Below are 16,873 nucleotides of genomic sequence, written 5' to 3' on the forward strand. Positions count from 1 at the left end.
ATTTACCAACGTGACACTTTCTGAAGTCAGAATTATCCTGCGAGTTATCCAATTCATGGGAAATTGATTAATTCGGCAGTAAATATTTGAGAGGCAAAAATGGACCCCTTTACACAGGAATAAACTTAATCTTCTGGTAACAACATGAATGTGTTATTAGAAGGGATATGTTTATTCTGTGTAGTAATTGCAGTTTTTAAATCAAATTTTTGGATTATATTCACAATTTTAAAACCAAAATGTCATTTTTATATACCACTTTTTCACTGCTATAACAGCAAAATTTTATTTTATTTACTGCTTTTGAACCCGAAATTGACTGTTCTTATTTGCCAAAAGTATGTGCCTCTACTAATTATACACAAAGGAATGGCATTTACTGGTTAATGTTTGAATAGAGTGGGACGCTGACTTAACGTTCCCGGATTTTACAATTTCCTGCATTATTAAGGGCATGCATATTTAGTTTTTGATGAAAACACGAAATGTGAAATAACACATTGTAGTATTAATTTATCATGTTTTTGAAAGGTGTAAGGTCCATTTTGCTACCATGTCTTGCGTCGAAATTATATGTAATGAACTGCAAATCCGAAATAAACTCAAACACAAAACTTAGAGTTTATTTACAGATGCGACACCATCTGAGGTCTGAATTAATCTGTGCAAATCATGGAAAACTGACTAATTCTGCTGTAAATATTTTAGAAGCAAAAATGGACTCCTATACACAGGAATAAACTTAATACTCTGATAACTAATTAAATGTGCTCTTAAAAGTGAAAGGATAATTTCAAGTCTTAAGTGTAGCTTAATTTAGGGTTTTATTCACCATTTTAACACCGATATGCTATTTTATATCCCATTTTTGATCACAAAATATGTCCAGTTTTGTACCGATATCTGGATCTTCTATTTACTATAAAAATGCATCTGTACGCATTATACATCAATTCTCATGGTTCCAAAAGGGCAAAATACTGCAAAATTTTCCCTGCATTTTAAATTTCATTCACCTTGGTCCCCTGAAAAACATAAAATTGAGGTTTCACTGTATTAACACCCGGCACTCCACACATTCTTCTAAGAGGTGTAATGCTGGCCATTACTCTTTCCACATGTTTGTTGGGATACCGGTAATGACATCTCTGATGGAATCCATCAGCTCAAAATCGTAGCATAACGTGTTTGGAATACCTCCTGCTTACAAAAAAAAAGCCGAGGAGAGCAAATCTGGGGACTGAGCAGGCCACCATCACGGGCATTCACTTTCTGTTCCAAAAAATTCACCATGCTGCACAGGGTAACAACGAACAACTAAAGCACAGTCTACTGCAAATGGCAATTCACACACACAATAACAACACTGTTGTCAGCCACACACTGTTGCCAGAATCGTCGTCACTCAAATTATGATATAAACACTGACCCCCAACTGTACAAACTTGGCTGATCTGGGACAGTTATGTAGCATTTTAAGGCATTACATGTTCATGTAGTTTGAAAGTAGTTATCTAAGTATGTACATATATAATTTGTATTTAAAGAATATCAAGCAAAATGTATTCGGTAAACAATTTGTAGAATACAATATCAAAACTACAAATAGCTATGTACGAAATATGTTCTATATCTCATCTTGCAAAATGCTCGATTATAACTTCATAAAATTACAATATGCATGATTTACTGCAGATATGTAAGGATAGAACTTATTTCTCTACAGAAAAACCCACCACCACAGTACAATGAGATTTACGCTAATTATATTTTTACTTGTGCAAACAGCTGGAAACAATAGATCAATTCAATTCTTAATTACACTTAAGATACTTCTGCATTGAACCCTTGTTTCTTACTAATTCAACCATGTAACTCAATGGCTTTCTCTAAATGGGTAAAAATGTGGATGGAAGATATCAATTCATACTTAAAATACGTTCATATCAACATATTGTCAATCCACCCATAGTGGGGGTGATACATTTCTTCTTTACTTCAAAAAATGCAGTGAATGAATGAACATCTGATGCCGTATTCACTTTCAGCACATCAGCCCTATCGATCAAACTATCACAGATAAATGAAGTTGGAATTGACATCACTTGTGCTGCATTGATATACAATCAACTAAAATTAATAAAAACCAATGAGGTATAGAAAGGCTACATTCAAAAACTGTACTTGAAACATCCACATCTCCCATATTTTTGCAGCCATTAATTGAATTACCTATCTGCATATTCTGGAAATATGTGCAGAGCATACATTATGAAAAAAATTAATACTACACATGTTCATTAAACTTGCCATGAGAACACACATTTCATTGAACAATTGTTTCACTCTATCAAGAAATGCATGGATGCCCATTTATTTCAGCACATCAGCCCTATCGATCAAACTATCACAGATAAATCTAGTTGGAATTGACATCACTTGTGCTGCATTGATATACAATCAACTAAAACTACTTACAACCAATTAGAAATACCAAAGTACAGCATAACGGCTGCATTAAACTATTGAAGGTGATACACTCATATCTAACATATTATTCCAGGCATTACTTGAACTTGTGTGGAAGAATATATGCATCTTGCATATGCAATAGAAACAAAGTTCCGTACCGCACCCTGTACAGGTTAAGGTGCTAACCTTGGGCTCTCCTGCGGGATACACAAAGGTTCGAATCTCCTAGGGGAAGCAAAACAATTCTTTACCTGAGATTTCAGCCTGTGTATGGAACCGGTGGCCAACCACCATCGTGAGGAAATTTGGGAGCTATGAATGAGTAGCACATCCTGGTCATGAAAACTTACGATCATGACTGGGGATTTGTTGCATTGACCATATGCCACCCTGATAGTGGTTCGATGATCTCTAACTTCTGATGGGATTGAGGCTAGCAGTCAGTAGTATGGCCTGGGTCTCACGGGCTGTTCCACCACGGTTTTAATGAACAACAAAGAAACCCAATGTTATTTACAATTTGCTTTGAATGTTTGGCTCCACACAATCTCAATCAAAGGTATAGTAGAGGTGATTTAATTCAGCCTCGTTCAAGGAAGAATTTCTACTTTCATTGAAAAAAATGCAATGAATGAATGCAAATCTGAAGCCCTAGTCATTTTCAGCACATCAGCCCTATCGATCAAACTATCACAGATAAATCAAGCTGGAATTGACATCACTTGTGCTGCGTTGATATACAATCAACTCAAACTATTAAAAACCAATGAGATATACAAAGGCTACATTCAAAAACTGTACTTGAAACATCCGCATCTCTCATTTTGCAGCCATTAACTGAATTCCCTATTTGCATATTCTGAAAATATGTGCAAAGCATACATCATGAAAAAAATTAATACTACACATGTTCATTAAACTTGCCATGAGAACACACATTTCATTCAACAATTGTTTCACTCTATCAAGAAATGCATGGATGCCCATTTATTTCAGCAGATCAGCCCTATCGATCAAACTATCACAGATAAATCTAGTTGGAATTCACATCACTTGTGCTGCATTCAAATACGACCAACTAAAACCATTTAAAACCAATGAGTAGAGGCATGCATATTTAGTTTCTGACGGAAGCGAGAGATGTGAAATAACGCAGTAGCACACTGTAATGTTAATTTTTTATGTTTTGAAAGTTGTGAGGTGAATTTTCCTACCATGTCTCATCATTAAATGATGTGAAATGAAGTATTAAACATGAGATATAGAGATTATTTACTAATGCAGCACTTTCTGAAGTCTAAATTACCTGCAAGTTATGCAAGTCATGGAAAATTTATCAATGCTACTGTAAATATTTGAGAAGTAAAATTGTTCACTTTATACATGAATAAATTTAATACTCTGGTAACTTAATAAATGTGCTATTGGAAAGAATAAGTTTATTTTGTGTAATAATTGTAGTTTTTGGAATCAAATTTGGGACTTCATTATTTTAAAACAAAAATGACATTTTGTATTCTTGTTTTGATTCTGAAATGTTCCTAGTTTTTGTACCAAAATACTGACTTTTCATTTACCATAAATGTGTGACTATGCCAATGAGGTATGTGAAAGTACAATGGCTACACTCAAAAACTGTAGTTGAAATTGAAACATCTGTATCTCGCGTACGTATGCAGCTAGTACTTGAATTATACACTATGTGGAAGAAAGTCATTGGACACCCTGGTTTCAACTCTGAAATGAACTCCTCGTGTACAGACGGGTGTATATATATGGCAGCAGGAGGCTTCTCAGATCATTCGCTGATAAAATGATGGACAGGAAAGAGCTCAGGATGTTTGAAAGAGGGATCATAGTAGGCTGCTCTATAGGAGGCACGAGTATACATAGCATAGCTGATGGCCGACAGGTCCCTAAATCAACTGTAGCCTTTGTCATCAAGAAGTGGAAGGAAAAGGTACACTACAGCAATGCATCAGGAAGTGGAAGACCCACAAAATTGGACAACCGGGACAGGAGAGTGCTGAAGAGTGAGATTCGGAAAAACAGGACCCGTCCGATGCATTCGATTGCAGAAGAGTTACAAAGTGAGACCAATTTGACTGTTCCGACCAAGACACTTCGCAAGGAGGCCCAGGAGCTCGGTTATCATGGTCGAGCCGCTGTCCACAAACCCCTGACAACAAAAAACAATAAATGGCAGAGACTACACTGGTGTAAAGAGCGGAGAAACTGGACGGTGGAGCAATGGCGGAAGGTCCTATAGAGCGATGAATCACGCTTCACTGTTTCGATCAGATGGGAGAGTGTGGGTATGGCGATTACCCGGAGAATGTCTGTTACCCGAGTGTGTAGTGCCCACAGTGAAATATGATGGTGGCGGCATCATCTTCAGGGGTTGTTTCAGCTGGCATGGCGTGGGTCCACTGGTACCGGTGTATGGCCACATGACGTCTGCATCCTACCGATATATTCTTGACAGCTCCATGCTCCCCACATTGTGGCATTTCTATGGCAACTAAGAATGAGTGTTCCAGGACGATAATGCAACTTGTCATGTTTGCAGGGCTACCATGGAGTGGTATGTAGAAAATAATGTCACCCGACTGGATTGGCCTGCTCATAGCCCTGACCTCAACCCTATCGAACATCTATGGGATGAACTGGGTCGCCGATTGAGGTCGGCTTCTTGCTCCTGCTTGTCAGACGGATGGAGAAACTCGCTAGCATCCCAAAAACCACATTCCAACTAATTTTAAGGGAAGGTGTGTGTGTGTGTGTGTGTCCCCTTTGTTTATTACTTGTGATTATTTGGCCAAAAAAACGTGATGTTATGTTTTACCATCCACCCTACTCTCCTGCAGACTTTTGGTTGTTTACAAAATTAAAGTTGATCATGGAAGTTTAACCGAGAACATCCAAAAATTGCAACAGAGCTTCTGAAAAGAATTCCAGCAGAGGACTTCCAGGACTGTTTGAAACAGTTTTCCAATTGTTTTCAACAGTGTACTGAATAAAAAATGAGACTACTTTCAAAAACAATAACTCCTTGTGTTTCATTTAAGGTTGATCACCTTTTCACTGGGTCACACTGTGTATATTCAGATTACGTAAGTTCATTTCGAATATGCCATGAAAAACAAATAAAGAAGCCTATTCTTCATTACAAGGTACTATGAAGGCACATATATTGTTTGAAAGTTGAGCTCCAGACATTCTAAATTAAAGCGCATAGTAGAGGAAATAAATTCAGTCTTGTTCTTGGAAGAATTCCTTCCAATTGAATGAATGCATATCTTACGTCCTATTCATTTTCAGCACATCAGCCCTATCGAAACTATCACAGATAAATCTAGTTGGAATTCACATCACTTGTGCTGCATTACTGTATACAATCACCTACCAGTAAAACTAATTGAAACTAAGGAGGGTATACAAAGTACAGCATAAAGGCTACATTAAAAAATTGGAGGTGAAACATTCATATTTGACACACTAATGCAGGCATTATTTGAACCTATGTGTAAGAATATATGCATTTTGCATATGGAATAAAAAAACCAAGAACTCAATGTTCATTACAAGTTGCCATCTATGCACATATTTGGTTTGAGTGTTTGGCTCAACATCTTCTCATTACAAGCCATACTGGAGATATTAAATTCAGCCTCCTTCACGGAAGAATTTCTTATTTCTGCTTAAAAAAATGCAACGAATGAATGCATATCTGAAGCCCTGTTCATTTTCAGCACATCAGCCCTATCGATCAAACTATCACAGATAAATCTAGTCGGAATTGACATCACTTGTGCTGCATTTGATACACAATCATCTAAAACCATTTGAAACCAATGAGGTATACAAAAATACAGCATAAAGGCTACGTTCAAAAAATTGTATTTGAAATACCCAGAATATGGATTTCACATAAACCATGAAAACAATGGTAAGGTACCCTGCTAGGAATGACCATACTAGGTTTGAAGGTTGTTCCCCACACATTGCGGATCCCAGCCACAAAAGAAGTGGCAAATTCAGCCTTGCTCTTGGATGAATTTCCATTTTTCCTTCAGTGCATCCAATGAATGGATGCATTCGAGTACATGCAGTTATTATATATTTTTGCAAATAGTAGGTCTCTATATTATTGGTTTAACATGATATTTCTACACTATTATTAATTAAAAAAGCAGCACTTCAACTACATCACTTACCAATCTGTTCTCATACGTTTTACTGAAGGAGATATGTCATGACTTCGGACCGGACTATACCTGCTGTCCCTGGTACGGTAGTCACGGTAATCTGTTCGTCCTCTATTCCTACCCCATGAAGACTCTCTAAAAGGCAAAACATTAAAATCATATTAAACAACATTGTATCTCTTTATAGCGGACTTTTTTTTTATGGTACTGAAAACTGACATACTACAGGCTGTACTGGAAAATGCATTATTAGGGATGGGATACATTAATCATTACTCTCATGGTATTGGCCATTACATGCACATACATTGGTAAAATTACTAATCACATATATCTATAAACAGCATGTAATTGAGCATAAATATGCAAATTTGTTCTTAATTTTTATGAATATAAAGATATAATTCATGTACTCTGATTTTGTGATGTCAAAATATACCACTTTCTTTTGTAAGCCAAAACCTTTCCAAGTCGTCTGGTCACACACATCATATAAAGAGGTACACGTACAACATTTTCTGACTGGTAATGGCTGACTAGTTCTGGGTTTGGTTCGCAAACAGAAGTATTCGAAGTCGCTATGGATTGCATCAGTGGATTCTTGATCATGAACTACTTGAGGTCCAACTGCTCTAGGACCCTTGTTATCTTCATCTCCACATGCTGAGGCCACTGAATGAGTGTCCAACTTTATCAACACTATGTAAAAGTGGAGACCTTATCTTTTACAACTTCCTACGCTGACCACAGACGTGTTACGTAATGATAACAATTCTGGATGGAAAAGAGTAAAATACAGGGTGCCTACAAACTCATAAACACAAAATTCCCCGACTTTTCCAGACCAAATCATTGGGGCAATTAATGTACATGAATATGTCCGGAAGAAAATCACAATATTTTCAGATTTTAGCTAAACACTCACATTTAGAATGCAACTTAACTCCAAGAGCTGGAATATTTAATTCACATGTAAAGGTAATAACAAGATGAGAAAATCAACAAGTAACAGAAGCAAGTACGAGTGGTGAGTTTTTACGTGACACTTGTACTGATTATTGGTTAACAAATAATTATATTTTTGTAAAAAATCTTAAATAATTGCATATTTTAGCATCATATGTATTGTTCATATCTACCAAAAGAGTGATAGAAATCTTTTTAATATTTCCCATACTGAAAATTTCCACAGTCTGGAATACCAAACACCAGAATTTTAAACATTTTCCATTCTCATCTGAAAAATAATTGTAGGCATCCAAAGATTTATAGGCTTTAAGTGTCTGTCTTGTGTAGACACCAGTAGTTTGAACTAAATATGTATAAATATGGACAAAAATGCTACAGTGCAGATGACATTCTGGGATAATTCAGTATTTCTTCTTAGTTGCGCATTTAATGGATTTGAAAAATCATCTAATTTACCAGGACCATCATCATCTCCTCGCCATTAAGTACTTTTACGTGATATATTTTATCTGACATACAAAAAGAGAAAAAAGCCACAAGTATGAGCTTCAATTGTCCACCAACGGTAACATGTAAACTGAACCGGAAGTTGCTGTGCTGAAGTCCCCCAGCTGATTGTAGTATTCGATTTGCTTATGTTTATTCGTGGATAGCCCCTATATAAGACTATATCTCGTTATTATTACTTATGTGTCTAATTGTGTTCTTTCATAAACAGGCACAACATGATCCAGTAACTTAAGCACTATGTTAAGTCTCTCTACCTTAAATTTAATGTTAATCTCTTTACAGGAATCCCCTATAATCATCTGAGCTATGCTTCCCATGTGTTTCAGAAAATTTGCAAATTTTATCAAGTTATCAATGTTGGTAAATTTTATACTATTATCTTATCGGTAACAGTTAAATTTTCAAATCGGCGCACTCATAATTATTAGAATTGAAACTGGCGGCCTAATTTTATAAACGTAATATGTTTTTCATTGTCCTTATGGAATATTAATAATATCCCTTCCGGTGTATTTCAAATACGTTGAATTACATTGCATCAATGTAGAATTTTAACTCCACAGTGAAGCTATTACAACTCCTTACATATTGAATATAACAATGAGATTCTTCGCACCAAATTGGCAACCCTAAACTTGTGCCTGTGGGTTCTGTACACAGGAATGGACTGTGGATTATGTTTGCACTTTTGATCTGCCCATACACAACAGTTATGTTTGTTTACACTAGCCTAGCGAAGATGTGAAATGTTGCTAAGTCTTCATTGTTTGCAACATCAAGCAAATCAAAACACACTCCTAGGTCAGTTTTTTTTCAGCTAAGATGACAAAATTTTCCACACTGTGGCATAAGGTATGTTCAACTCTCGCCTTACAGGGCCCATAGATTATTACTCCAGTTGTGCTACAGAAAGATGTTGGATCGAGACTTTATATGCACCCTGTATAAACTTTTGGGCATCAAACACAATCTCACAATGATGTAAGGATTTGTATGTGCACCTAGCAAGTTATGAAATCACATTATGTAAAACAGGCACATATACATGGAAATGTTGACATATTTGGGTCTTGGGATTTCCCTCATCACTAAACGTTGTTGAAATGTACTCTTACCTTTCAATCCAGTCTTCTCTTCGTCTGTCATCACGACGCCCATCCCTATATTCATTTCTTTCTCCACGGAACTTGTCTCTCCGTTTACGGTCATATTCGTCATCGCTATCTCCCATTTTTCTCTGTAAAGAAGAGACAAAGAATATATATACCACAAAATACAAATACATGAACAGAAGTACATACTTAGAAAATGTAACTCTTCTGGGATGGAGAACATATGTATGCATATATATATATATATAAAGTTTTATATGTACACACAGACACACACATATATAGGGGTACAAAAAATAAAAATAATTCAAGCATCAGAACATTTCTCTCAGGAGCAGTTTTTTTTTCACAAATACAGTCTAATGAAGTAGTGAATCGAACTATGGCTAAAACATTTTGAAATGTGACCTTAATACATCTACAGGGTGTCTACTATTTTGTGAAAACAAAATTCCCTGACTTTCCAGGTTTTCCAGACCAAGTAATTAGGGCAATTAATGTACATGAACATGTATGTACAGTAGCAGCGATTAGGGGAGTGTATGAGTGTATGTCCCCCTACTTTTTGCCCCACCAGTATCATCTCTTAATGCTATCCCGTATCTACCAACAAAAAATTAACTGTCTTTGCCCCAACCCCGAAGTTTTGGCACCCAGTCAAAGGTGATATATGTAAGAAAATCAGAGCACTTAGATGAAAATTCACTTAGTCACACTCAAGTTTAAAACCGTAAACTGTAGTACATCACATTAATCTTTTCAACACAAAGCACACTTTATCCTCTTGTATCTGTATATTTATGGAAATTTACCAATATACTAGCAAGATTTCATTATCACATTATGTGAAATTATTTATGGCCTCCCTTCACCCCTTAAAGCCATCCGAAACACCCACACATTATAAAATAATTATTTTACCAATTTTTTGGAGTTAATTTATTTCCATAACAATTCAGTAGCCACAAGAAAAATAATATATATGTTTATAAACTGAATGTAATTTTGTATAATAGTTTTCTTCCTTTAAAATAAATGCAAAAGAACACATTACTCAAAAAACACAACTACACTATTTTCTTCATTAATGCTTTCATCTTTTCATCAAATTCTTGTATTTCCTTTGCAGATCTCTCAAGGATTTTAGCTTTCTTTGTACTCAGTTCTTTCAGTTCTGCCATACTTCTTATCCTCTCTTCTAAATGAGTCTTCTGAGTTTTTGTTGTATCATTAGAGGCATGCATATTTCGTTTTTGACAAAAAAACGAAATTTGAAAAAACACATTGTAGTGTTAATTTTCATGTTTTTGAAAGGTGTGAGATGCATTTTGTGACCATATTTTGTCACGAAATAATGCAAAATGAACTGCAAAAAGCGAAATTAACTCTTAAACACGAAATTCAGGGTTTATTCACCGATGCGACACCTTCTGAGGTCTGAATTATCCTGAGAGTTATGCAATTCCCGGAAAATTGACTAATTCTGCTGTTAATATTGGAAAGTGAAATGTTAATTCTGTGGAATAAGTGTAGTTTTTAAATCAAATTTAGGATTATATTCACAATTTTAAAACCAATATGTGTTTTTATGTACCACTTTTCATCCCATTTTTCACCGCTATAACACCGATATTTTATTTTATTTACCGCTTTTGAACCCGAAATTGACTCAGTTTTTGTACCGAAATTTTGCTTTTTTATTTACCAAAAATATGTGCCTCTATGTATCATGCTTCCTTCCACTTTCCATTTGCATTCCTTGCTGCATGGATTAAAGATTTTGTTATAGGGACTTTTTGAAGCCCTCCATAACTTACAATTGCATCATGTAAACATCATTGAGCAATAAGTGAGTCCTCATCAAGATTATCCACAAGGCATCGCTTATTTACAGAGAAACTGTGCTCAGCAGAAGCATTTCCATGTGAAAGCATTAAAATCTTCTGGACAAACAGTATAAAGGCATTGTTGTTACAGTCTTCAAGAACTGTCATCCACATCTGATCCAGCCAATTAAGAGCAATGTCAAAATTTTTCATTCTTGCAATCACACTGTCATTACTACATAAGTCAGAAAAATGGCACTTTCCAACTAGGACTTGTAATGCCACGTTTACTTGGTCTTCACCTTCTTTTCCATCAAAAACAGATGCTGGAGAGAGACATGCTGCACCATATGAGAGCCTATATTTCAATGGTGATCTCATACATATCTTCTTACACAAACATTGTAATATTTTCAGACAATCTTCACGAAAATGTAATAACTGAATGTCAGATAGTTTCACAGTTGCAAATCCACTGTAAACTTCTTTTGTACAACACACAAATTCTGGATAAGTTAGATTTAGTTTCAAAAGATCTTCGGAACTTACAGCTTCAAGCAGAATGAACTTCTTTATTAACCTGGCCATAAGGGATTTCAGTAGCTTGAGCAAATGTTCATAAAGGAAAGGTACCATTAGTGAATCAGACTGAAACCTGACAAGAAAGAAATCTGAAAGAGAATTGGTAACAGAGGATTCCTCACTTGTGACTTAATAGTTTTAAAGCTTTCACACCTTCGTTGTTCCTTGGCACCAGAAACTTTGTCAGCATAGGTTTTCAGAAATGGTAAAAGGTACTGTGCTTTGCTTTTTCGACCACACTTCCATTGTCTAACCACTGAATTGGACAAAACGTTTTTGGAATCCTGTAATTCTTGTGAAATCTGCTCTCCGAGCTGGAAAATTTTTAAATAAATTGTACACTGCTCTTAAGAATACCACTATGTTCCAAACAGAACTCTGAAAAGATGCTTTGAAAGTACAATGAACATCATGAAGTCCGCAGCTTCCTATTTCCAGCAATGTTGTACTTTCTGGCTCATTAATAGCAATGTTTTCCTTGAAAAAAGTGAGAAATTTCCAGTTAACTGCTGGTCCATCCATGGATATTTGCACTATGTTTTTCAAATTGATACCTTTTACACCTTCTTGACATACCAGTAGCAAGACACCAGCTTTGGTATGGCCCAGAAACAAAAATACAAATTTTTCCAGAAAAATAGTAAATTTCCTTGACTTTTCCAGACTGGTAGACACCCTGATCTAATATATTAATTATTACAGGATTAAAGTAATTAATTCTTGCATAGGAATGGCCTCTCTAAAGAAGGTATGAAATACCTTCTAATATACAGCAGACTCCACCGTAATGCTTGTATTAATCACCCAGACAAGGGTTTGTTGTAAGAGCGGCCACGCCCACTCTAATAAACACGATATTATTATTATTATTATTATTGCTGCAAATTTTAAAGTTCAGCTAGCAACAGTGCAAAAATTTATATGGCATGTTCACTATTCTGAATTAATGGCACATGTGATACAGAAAACACATAAACAATAAAAAAAAACATACCCTGCGTTAGTTACTTAAAAAAAAAGTAAAGGAAATTTCCACAAGTGAACTTTAATTATATATATATATATATATAGTGAAATGTTTTGTGTGGAGTGTAGCACTATATGGTGCAGAAACCTGGACGTTGAGAAGAAATGAAGAGAAACGACTCGAAGCTTTTGAAATGTGGACATGGCGAAAAATGGAGCGTGTAAAATGGACGGACAAGGTAAGAAACGAAGCCGTACTGAAAAGAGTTGGTGAAAAAAGATCTATACTGGAGACCATCAAGAAGAGGAAAAGAAACTGGTTAGGACACTGTCTAAGAAGAAACTGCCTGCTAAGAGATGCCTTGGAGGGAATGGTTGAAGGAAGAAAAGTCCGTGGAAGAAAGAGATATCAGCTTATGGATGATATTAAATTAACTGGGTCATATGCTATTACGAAGCGTAAGGCAGAGAACAGGGAAAGCTGGAGATTGCAGTGAAAAACCTGCCAATTAGGCAGAAAACAATGAATGAATGAATATATATATATATAATATATATATATATATATATATATATATATATATATATATATACACACATAAATAATTTTATAACTGTATTTGAAAACTCAGGTGCCAGGTGAAAATTTTCAGCTGTGATGACAACTGGACACCCTCTATTTTTTTTACTGCTGTATATGCATGTTATCAGTTTTTGAGTGCTTGTGGAAAGTGTGTGTTTCTCAGTTGCTCGTTGATAGTTTTGATGCCAAGCTTGATATTTCAGTACATAACTTTCTTGCATGTTGGTAGCACAAATTGTTTCTTTTCATCCTCTCTGCTTGGCCATGAGGTGTATGTGTGTGCTGTGCCTTTTCACATTTATCACAATGGTTGGCAAAGTTGCTCTGGCAGGTAATCTCCCAGGATGGTGTTCAACATTGATTGGGGGAAATTGTGAATGATTCTGGGTCTCAACATGAAGAGGGTGCAGAAAGTGATGCAATTCACTGAATACTTGGAAAAATAGAGATACTGAAGATGATCATTTATTTAGAGGTTTATGGATATTTTTGGTGTGGCAACACTGATGCTTGAACAAAATTACATCAAGTTTTTGTAAGTGTAGTAGTAGTTTCTTCTTTCAGAAAATGGTGACCGTTCTGATTGTTTAAAGAAAAAAATTATTGTAGAATTTTGGCAATCATTGTCGCACTAAATTTGAGCCTTCCTTAAAGCATGAATAAAAGTTACTTATGTTGAAAAAACAACTTAAAAATTACCCTACGCAAGCATGTGCGCTTCCCATTGATAATGCATTTTCAATTCACAAGGGTCATTCCATGTCAAGTGAATCAAATTTTGGTCAATTTTGAACGTGACCATCTCTGATTTTATTCATACTTAGTTGTTATGAAGTACTACCCTAAGGTAGGAAAAACTGCAAAATTGCAGATATGTATCTGTTTTAGTTCTCAAGTTAGAACCCTCTGAAATATGGAAAAAAGCAAAATTTTCGGCAAACATGCAATCACAAAAAAATCATAAATCAAGCTAGAATTGATGTAGAAGGTTGGGATAAGAACCAAATTGTTGCTTTGCTATGATCTTTAATTAGATATATCACATGACTACTTTTCAATTTTTTTCATTTCAAGGTTATTCAAACTTTTTTCGAAATCCTATATTTTGAAATTTTTTAAAAATGCACATATAAACATACATATTTCAACATCAACTCTTAGAAGTTTTGTTATGGGATCGCAATGGGATCATATTTTTTGACATGTATAAACAAATACTATACACTAGGTAAGACATGGGAATATTGCAATGTAAATTCCATTCCTTTGTAAAGGGACTATGTTGTTTCCCAAATTGGCCAAATGGTGAAATAATGGGTATGTAGGAAAGGGGCGTAACTTGGGATCTCACTTTTTTTGGGGGGGAGGGCAAATTTTTAACAAACATTTAAATATTTGTTAAAAAAATATTTAAAATATATTTTAAAACAATTGATAAAAAACTTTACAACATATATACACATACAGGGTTAGCCTAAATGATTTATCGGGTTCCAAAGCACTGTGTATTTACAAGTATACGACGTACAAAGACCGGTGATACATGAAAAGATAGATACACTCACCAAGTTTCTGGTACATTCTACAAATGTTCAATATGTGCACCCTGGGTCACCTGGCACACATCCAAACGGTAATCCAGTTCCCTCCATACGTTCACTAGCATGTTTCCGTCAATGTCTATCACAGCAGCAGTGATTCGTTCCTGCAGTTCTTGCAGCGTTGTTGGCATTGGGGGTACATAAACTTTGTCCTTAACATAACTGCACAGGAAGAAATCACATGGCATTAGATCTGGCGATCTGGGGGGCCATGGCAACAGAGGAACATCACCCAAACCAGCACACCCTATCCAGCGATGTGGCAGTTCTCTGTTGAGAAAGGCGCGGACAATTGTGCTCCTGTGAGGGGGAGCCCCATCCTGTTGAAAGACGAAAGTCGAGGAGTCAGCAGTCAGTTGTGGCAACAACCACAACTGCAACATATCCAGGTACACGGAACCTGTCACTGTCCGCTCGATGAAGAAAAAGGGGCCATACACCTTTGTCATGGATATGGCACAGAAGACATTCACTTTTGGTGAATTTCTTTCCAACTCCACACAGACATGCGGCAATTCAGTACCCCACACTCTCACATTGTGACGATTCACCTGTCCCGACAGATGGAAAGTCGCCTCGTCGCTGAATATCAATGTTCCCGCAAAGTCATCATCATCTTCCATAGCTTGCTGTATTCGGGTACAAAACTACAATCAGCGGGCATAATCATCTGGAGTCAGGTGTTGTAACAGTTGCACACGGTAGGGTTTGAAATTCAAACGTTGCCGCAAAACATTCCACACTGTTTTCTGCAGAATGCCCAGTTCACAGCTTGCACGAACGGTTGATTTTTGTGGGCTGCGCACAAAGCTGTCTCACGTGCTCCACGATTTCCTCAGAGACACGCGGTCGCCCCGTGCTTTTCCCTTTACACAGACAACCAGTATCACGAAACTGGCGAAACCAACGCAAAATGCTCTGGTGATCAGGTGCAACTTTTCCGTATTTGCGTACGAATGCACGCTGAACGCTTGTAATCGACGAACACTTCGCATATTCTAACCCACAAAAACTCTTCTCCTGCATTGCTGCCATCTTGTAGTGCTGTCACAGGCCTGCCATCTAACATGCACGCGAGCCACGAGGTGGGCTTTTTCAACTTCGTGAGTGTATCTATCTTTTCATGTATCACCCGTCTTTGTACGTCGTATACTTGTAAATCAACAGTGCTTTGCAACCCGATGAATCATTTAGGCTAAACCTGTGTGTCTGTGTGTTTATATATATATATATATATATATATATATATATATATATATATATATATATATATATATATAAATCAAAGAAGGTAAAAGAAAACACTCACCGGACAGTAGAAAAATTCAAAATTTTCTACTGTCCGGTGAGTGTTTTCTTTTACTTAGCCCTTTTGGCCCTCCTTGCTTTTATCCATTATATATATATATATATATATATATATATATATATATATAATAAGGTAAAAGGAAACACTCACCGGACAGTAGAAAAATTCAAAATTTTCGCTAATTTATAGCATCATCGGTGTGAGAAGAAACAGAAGACGGAACCGGAAGTTGGGGTCCTGCAGAGTTGCCAGGTCCCCATTGAAGAAGAAGCGGTGCGTAGAACGTAAAAAACACTGTTTCGTCACCAGGCTCGTCGTAAACTGTGAGTGTGTAGGATGAGTTGGGAGGGAGGGCGGGTGAGGGTTGGGCATTACTGGGTGGCCTTGTTCAGGCCAGGTGGAGTGGTTGCACTCATGGCCGATATATAGGCCCTCCCCATCTTTTGGGAACAGAGGTGTTGGCTGGTTGGGGTAGGAGGTGGATGATCGCTACCCGGAAGCAGTCGTTGAAACTGATGTTGTGGTGGTTGGTGTGGACGGCGACAGTGAAGTCCAGGTTGTGGGTGGAGGAGCGGTGGTTATTGATGCGGAGGTTGAGGGCCGTTGATGTTTCCCCCAGGTAAAAATCACCACAGATGTTGCAGGTGAGGATGTAGATAAGGTTTCAGGCCCTCCTTGCTTTTATCCATTATATATATATATATATATATATATATATATATATATATATATATA

The 16,873-nt window shown here is 36.5% G+C and overlaps 1 protein-coding gene across 1 annotated transcript in view; it reads right to left on the minus strand.

Annotated features, from left to right (window-relative positions):
• Positions 1 to 16,873, minus strand: part of Ars2 (arsenic resistance protein 2) — a 91,303-nt gene that overhangs the window by 63,447 nt on the left and 10,983 nt on the right. Inside the window, exons 2-3 of the mRNA XM_083127894.1 lie at positions 9,275 to 9,396; positions 6,690 to 6,815 (exon numbers count right to left, since the gene is read on the minus strand). Coding sequence (XP_082984020.1) covers positions 6,690 to 6,815; positions 9,275 to 9,390 — 242 coding nt within the window. The 5' untranslated portion in view covers positions 9,391 to 9,396. The remainder of the gene's footprint in view (positions 1 to 6,689; positions 6,816 to 9,274; positions 9,397 to 16,873) is intronic.

This window comes from Lepisma saccharinum, chromosome 8, assembly GCF_977018435.1.
Source record: "Lepisma saccharinum chromosome 8, izLepSacc3.1, whole genome shotgun sequence".
In the NCBI taxonomy this organism is placed as follows: Eukaryota; Metazoa; Arthropoda; class Insecta; order Zygentoma; family Lepismatidae; genus Lepisma; species Lepisma saccharinum.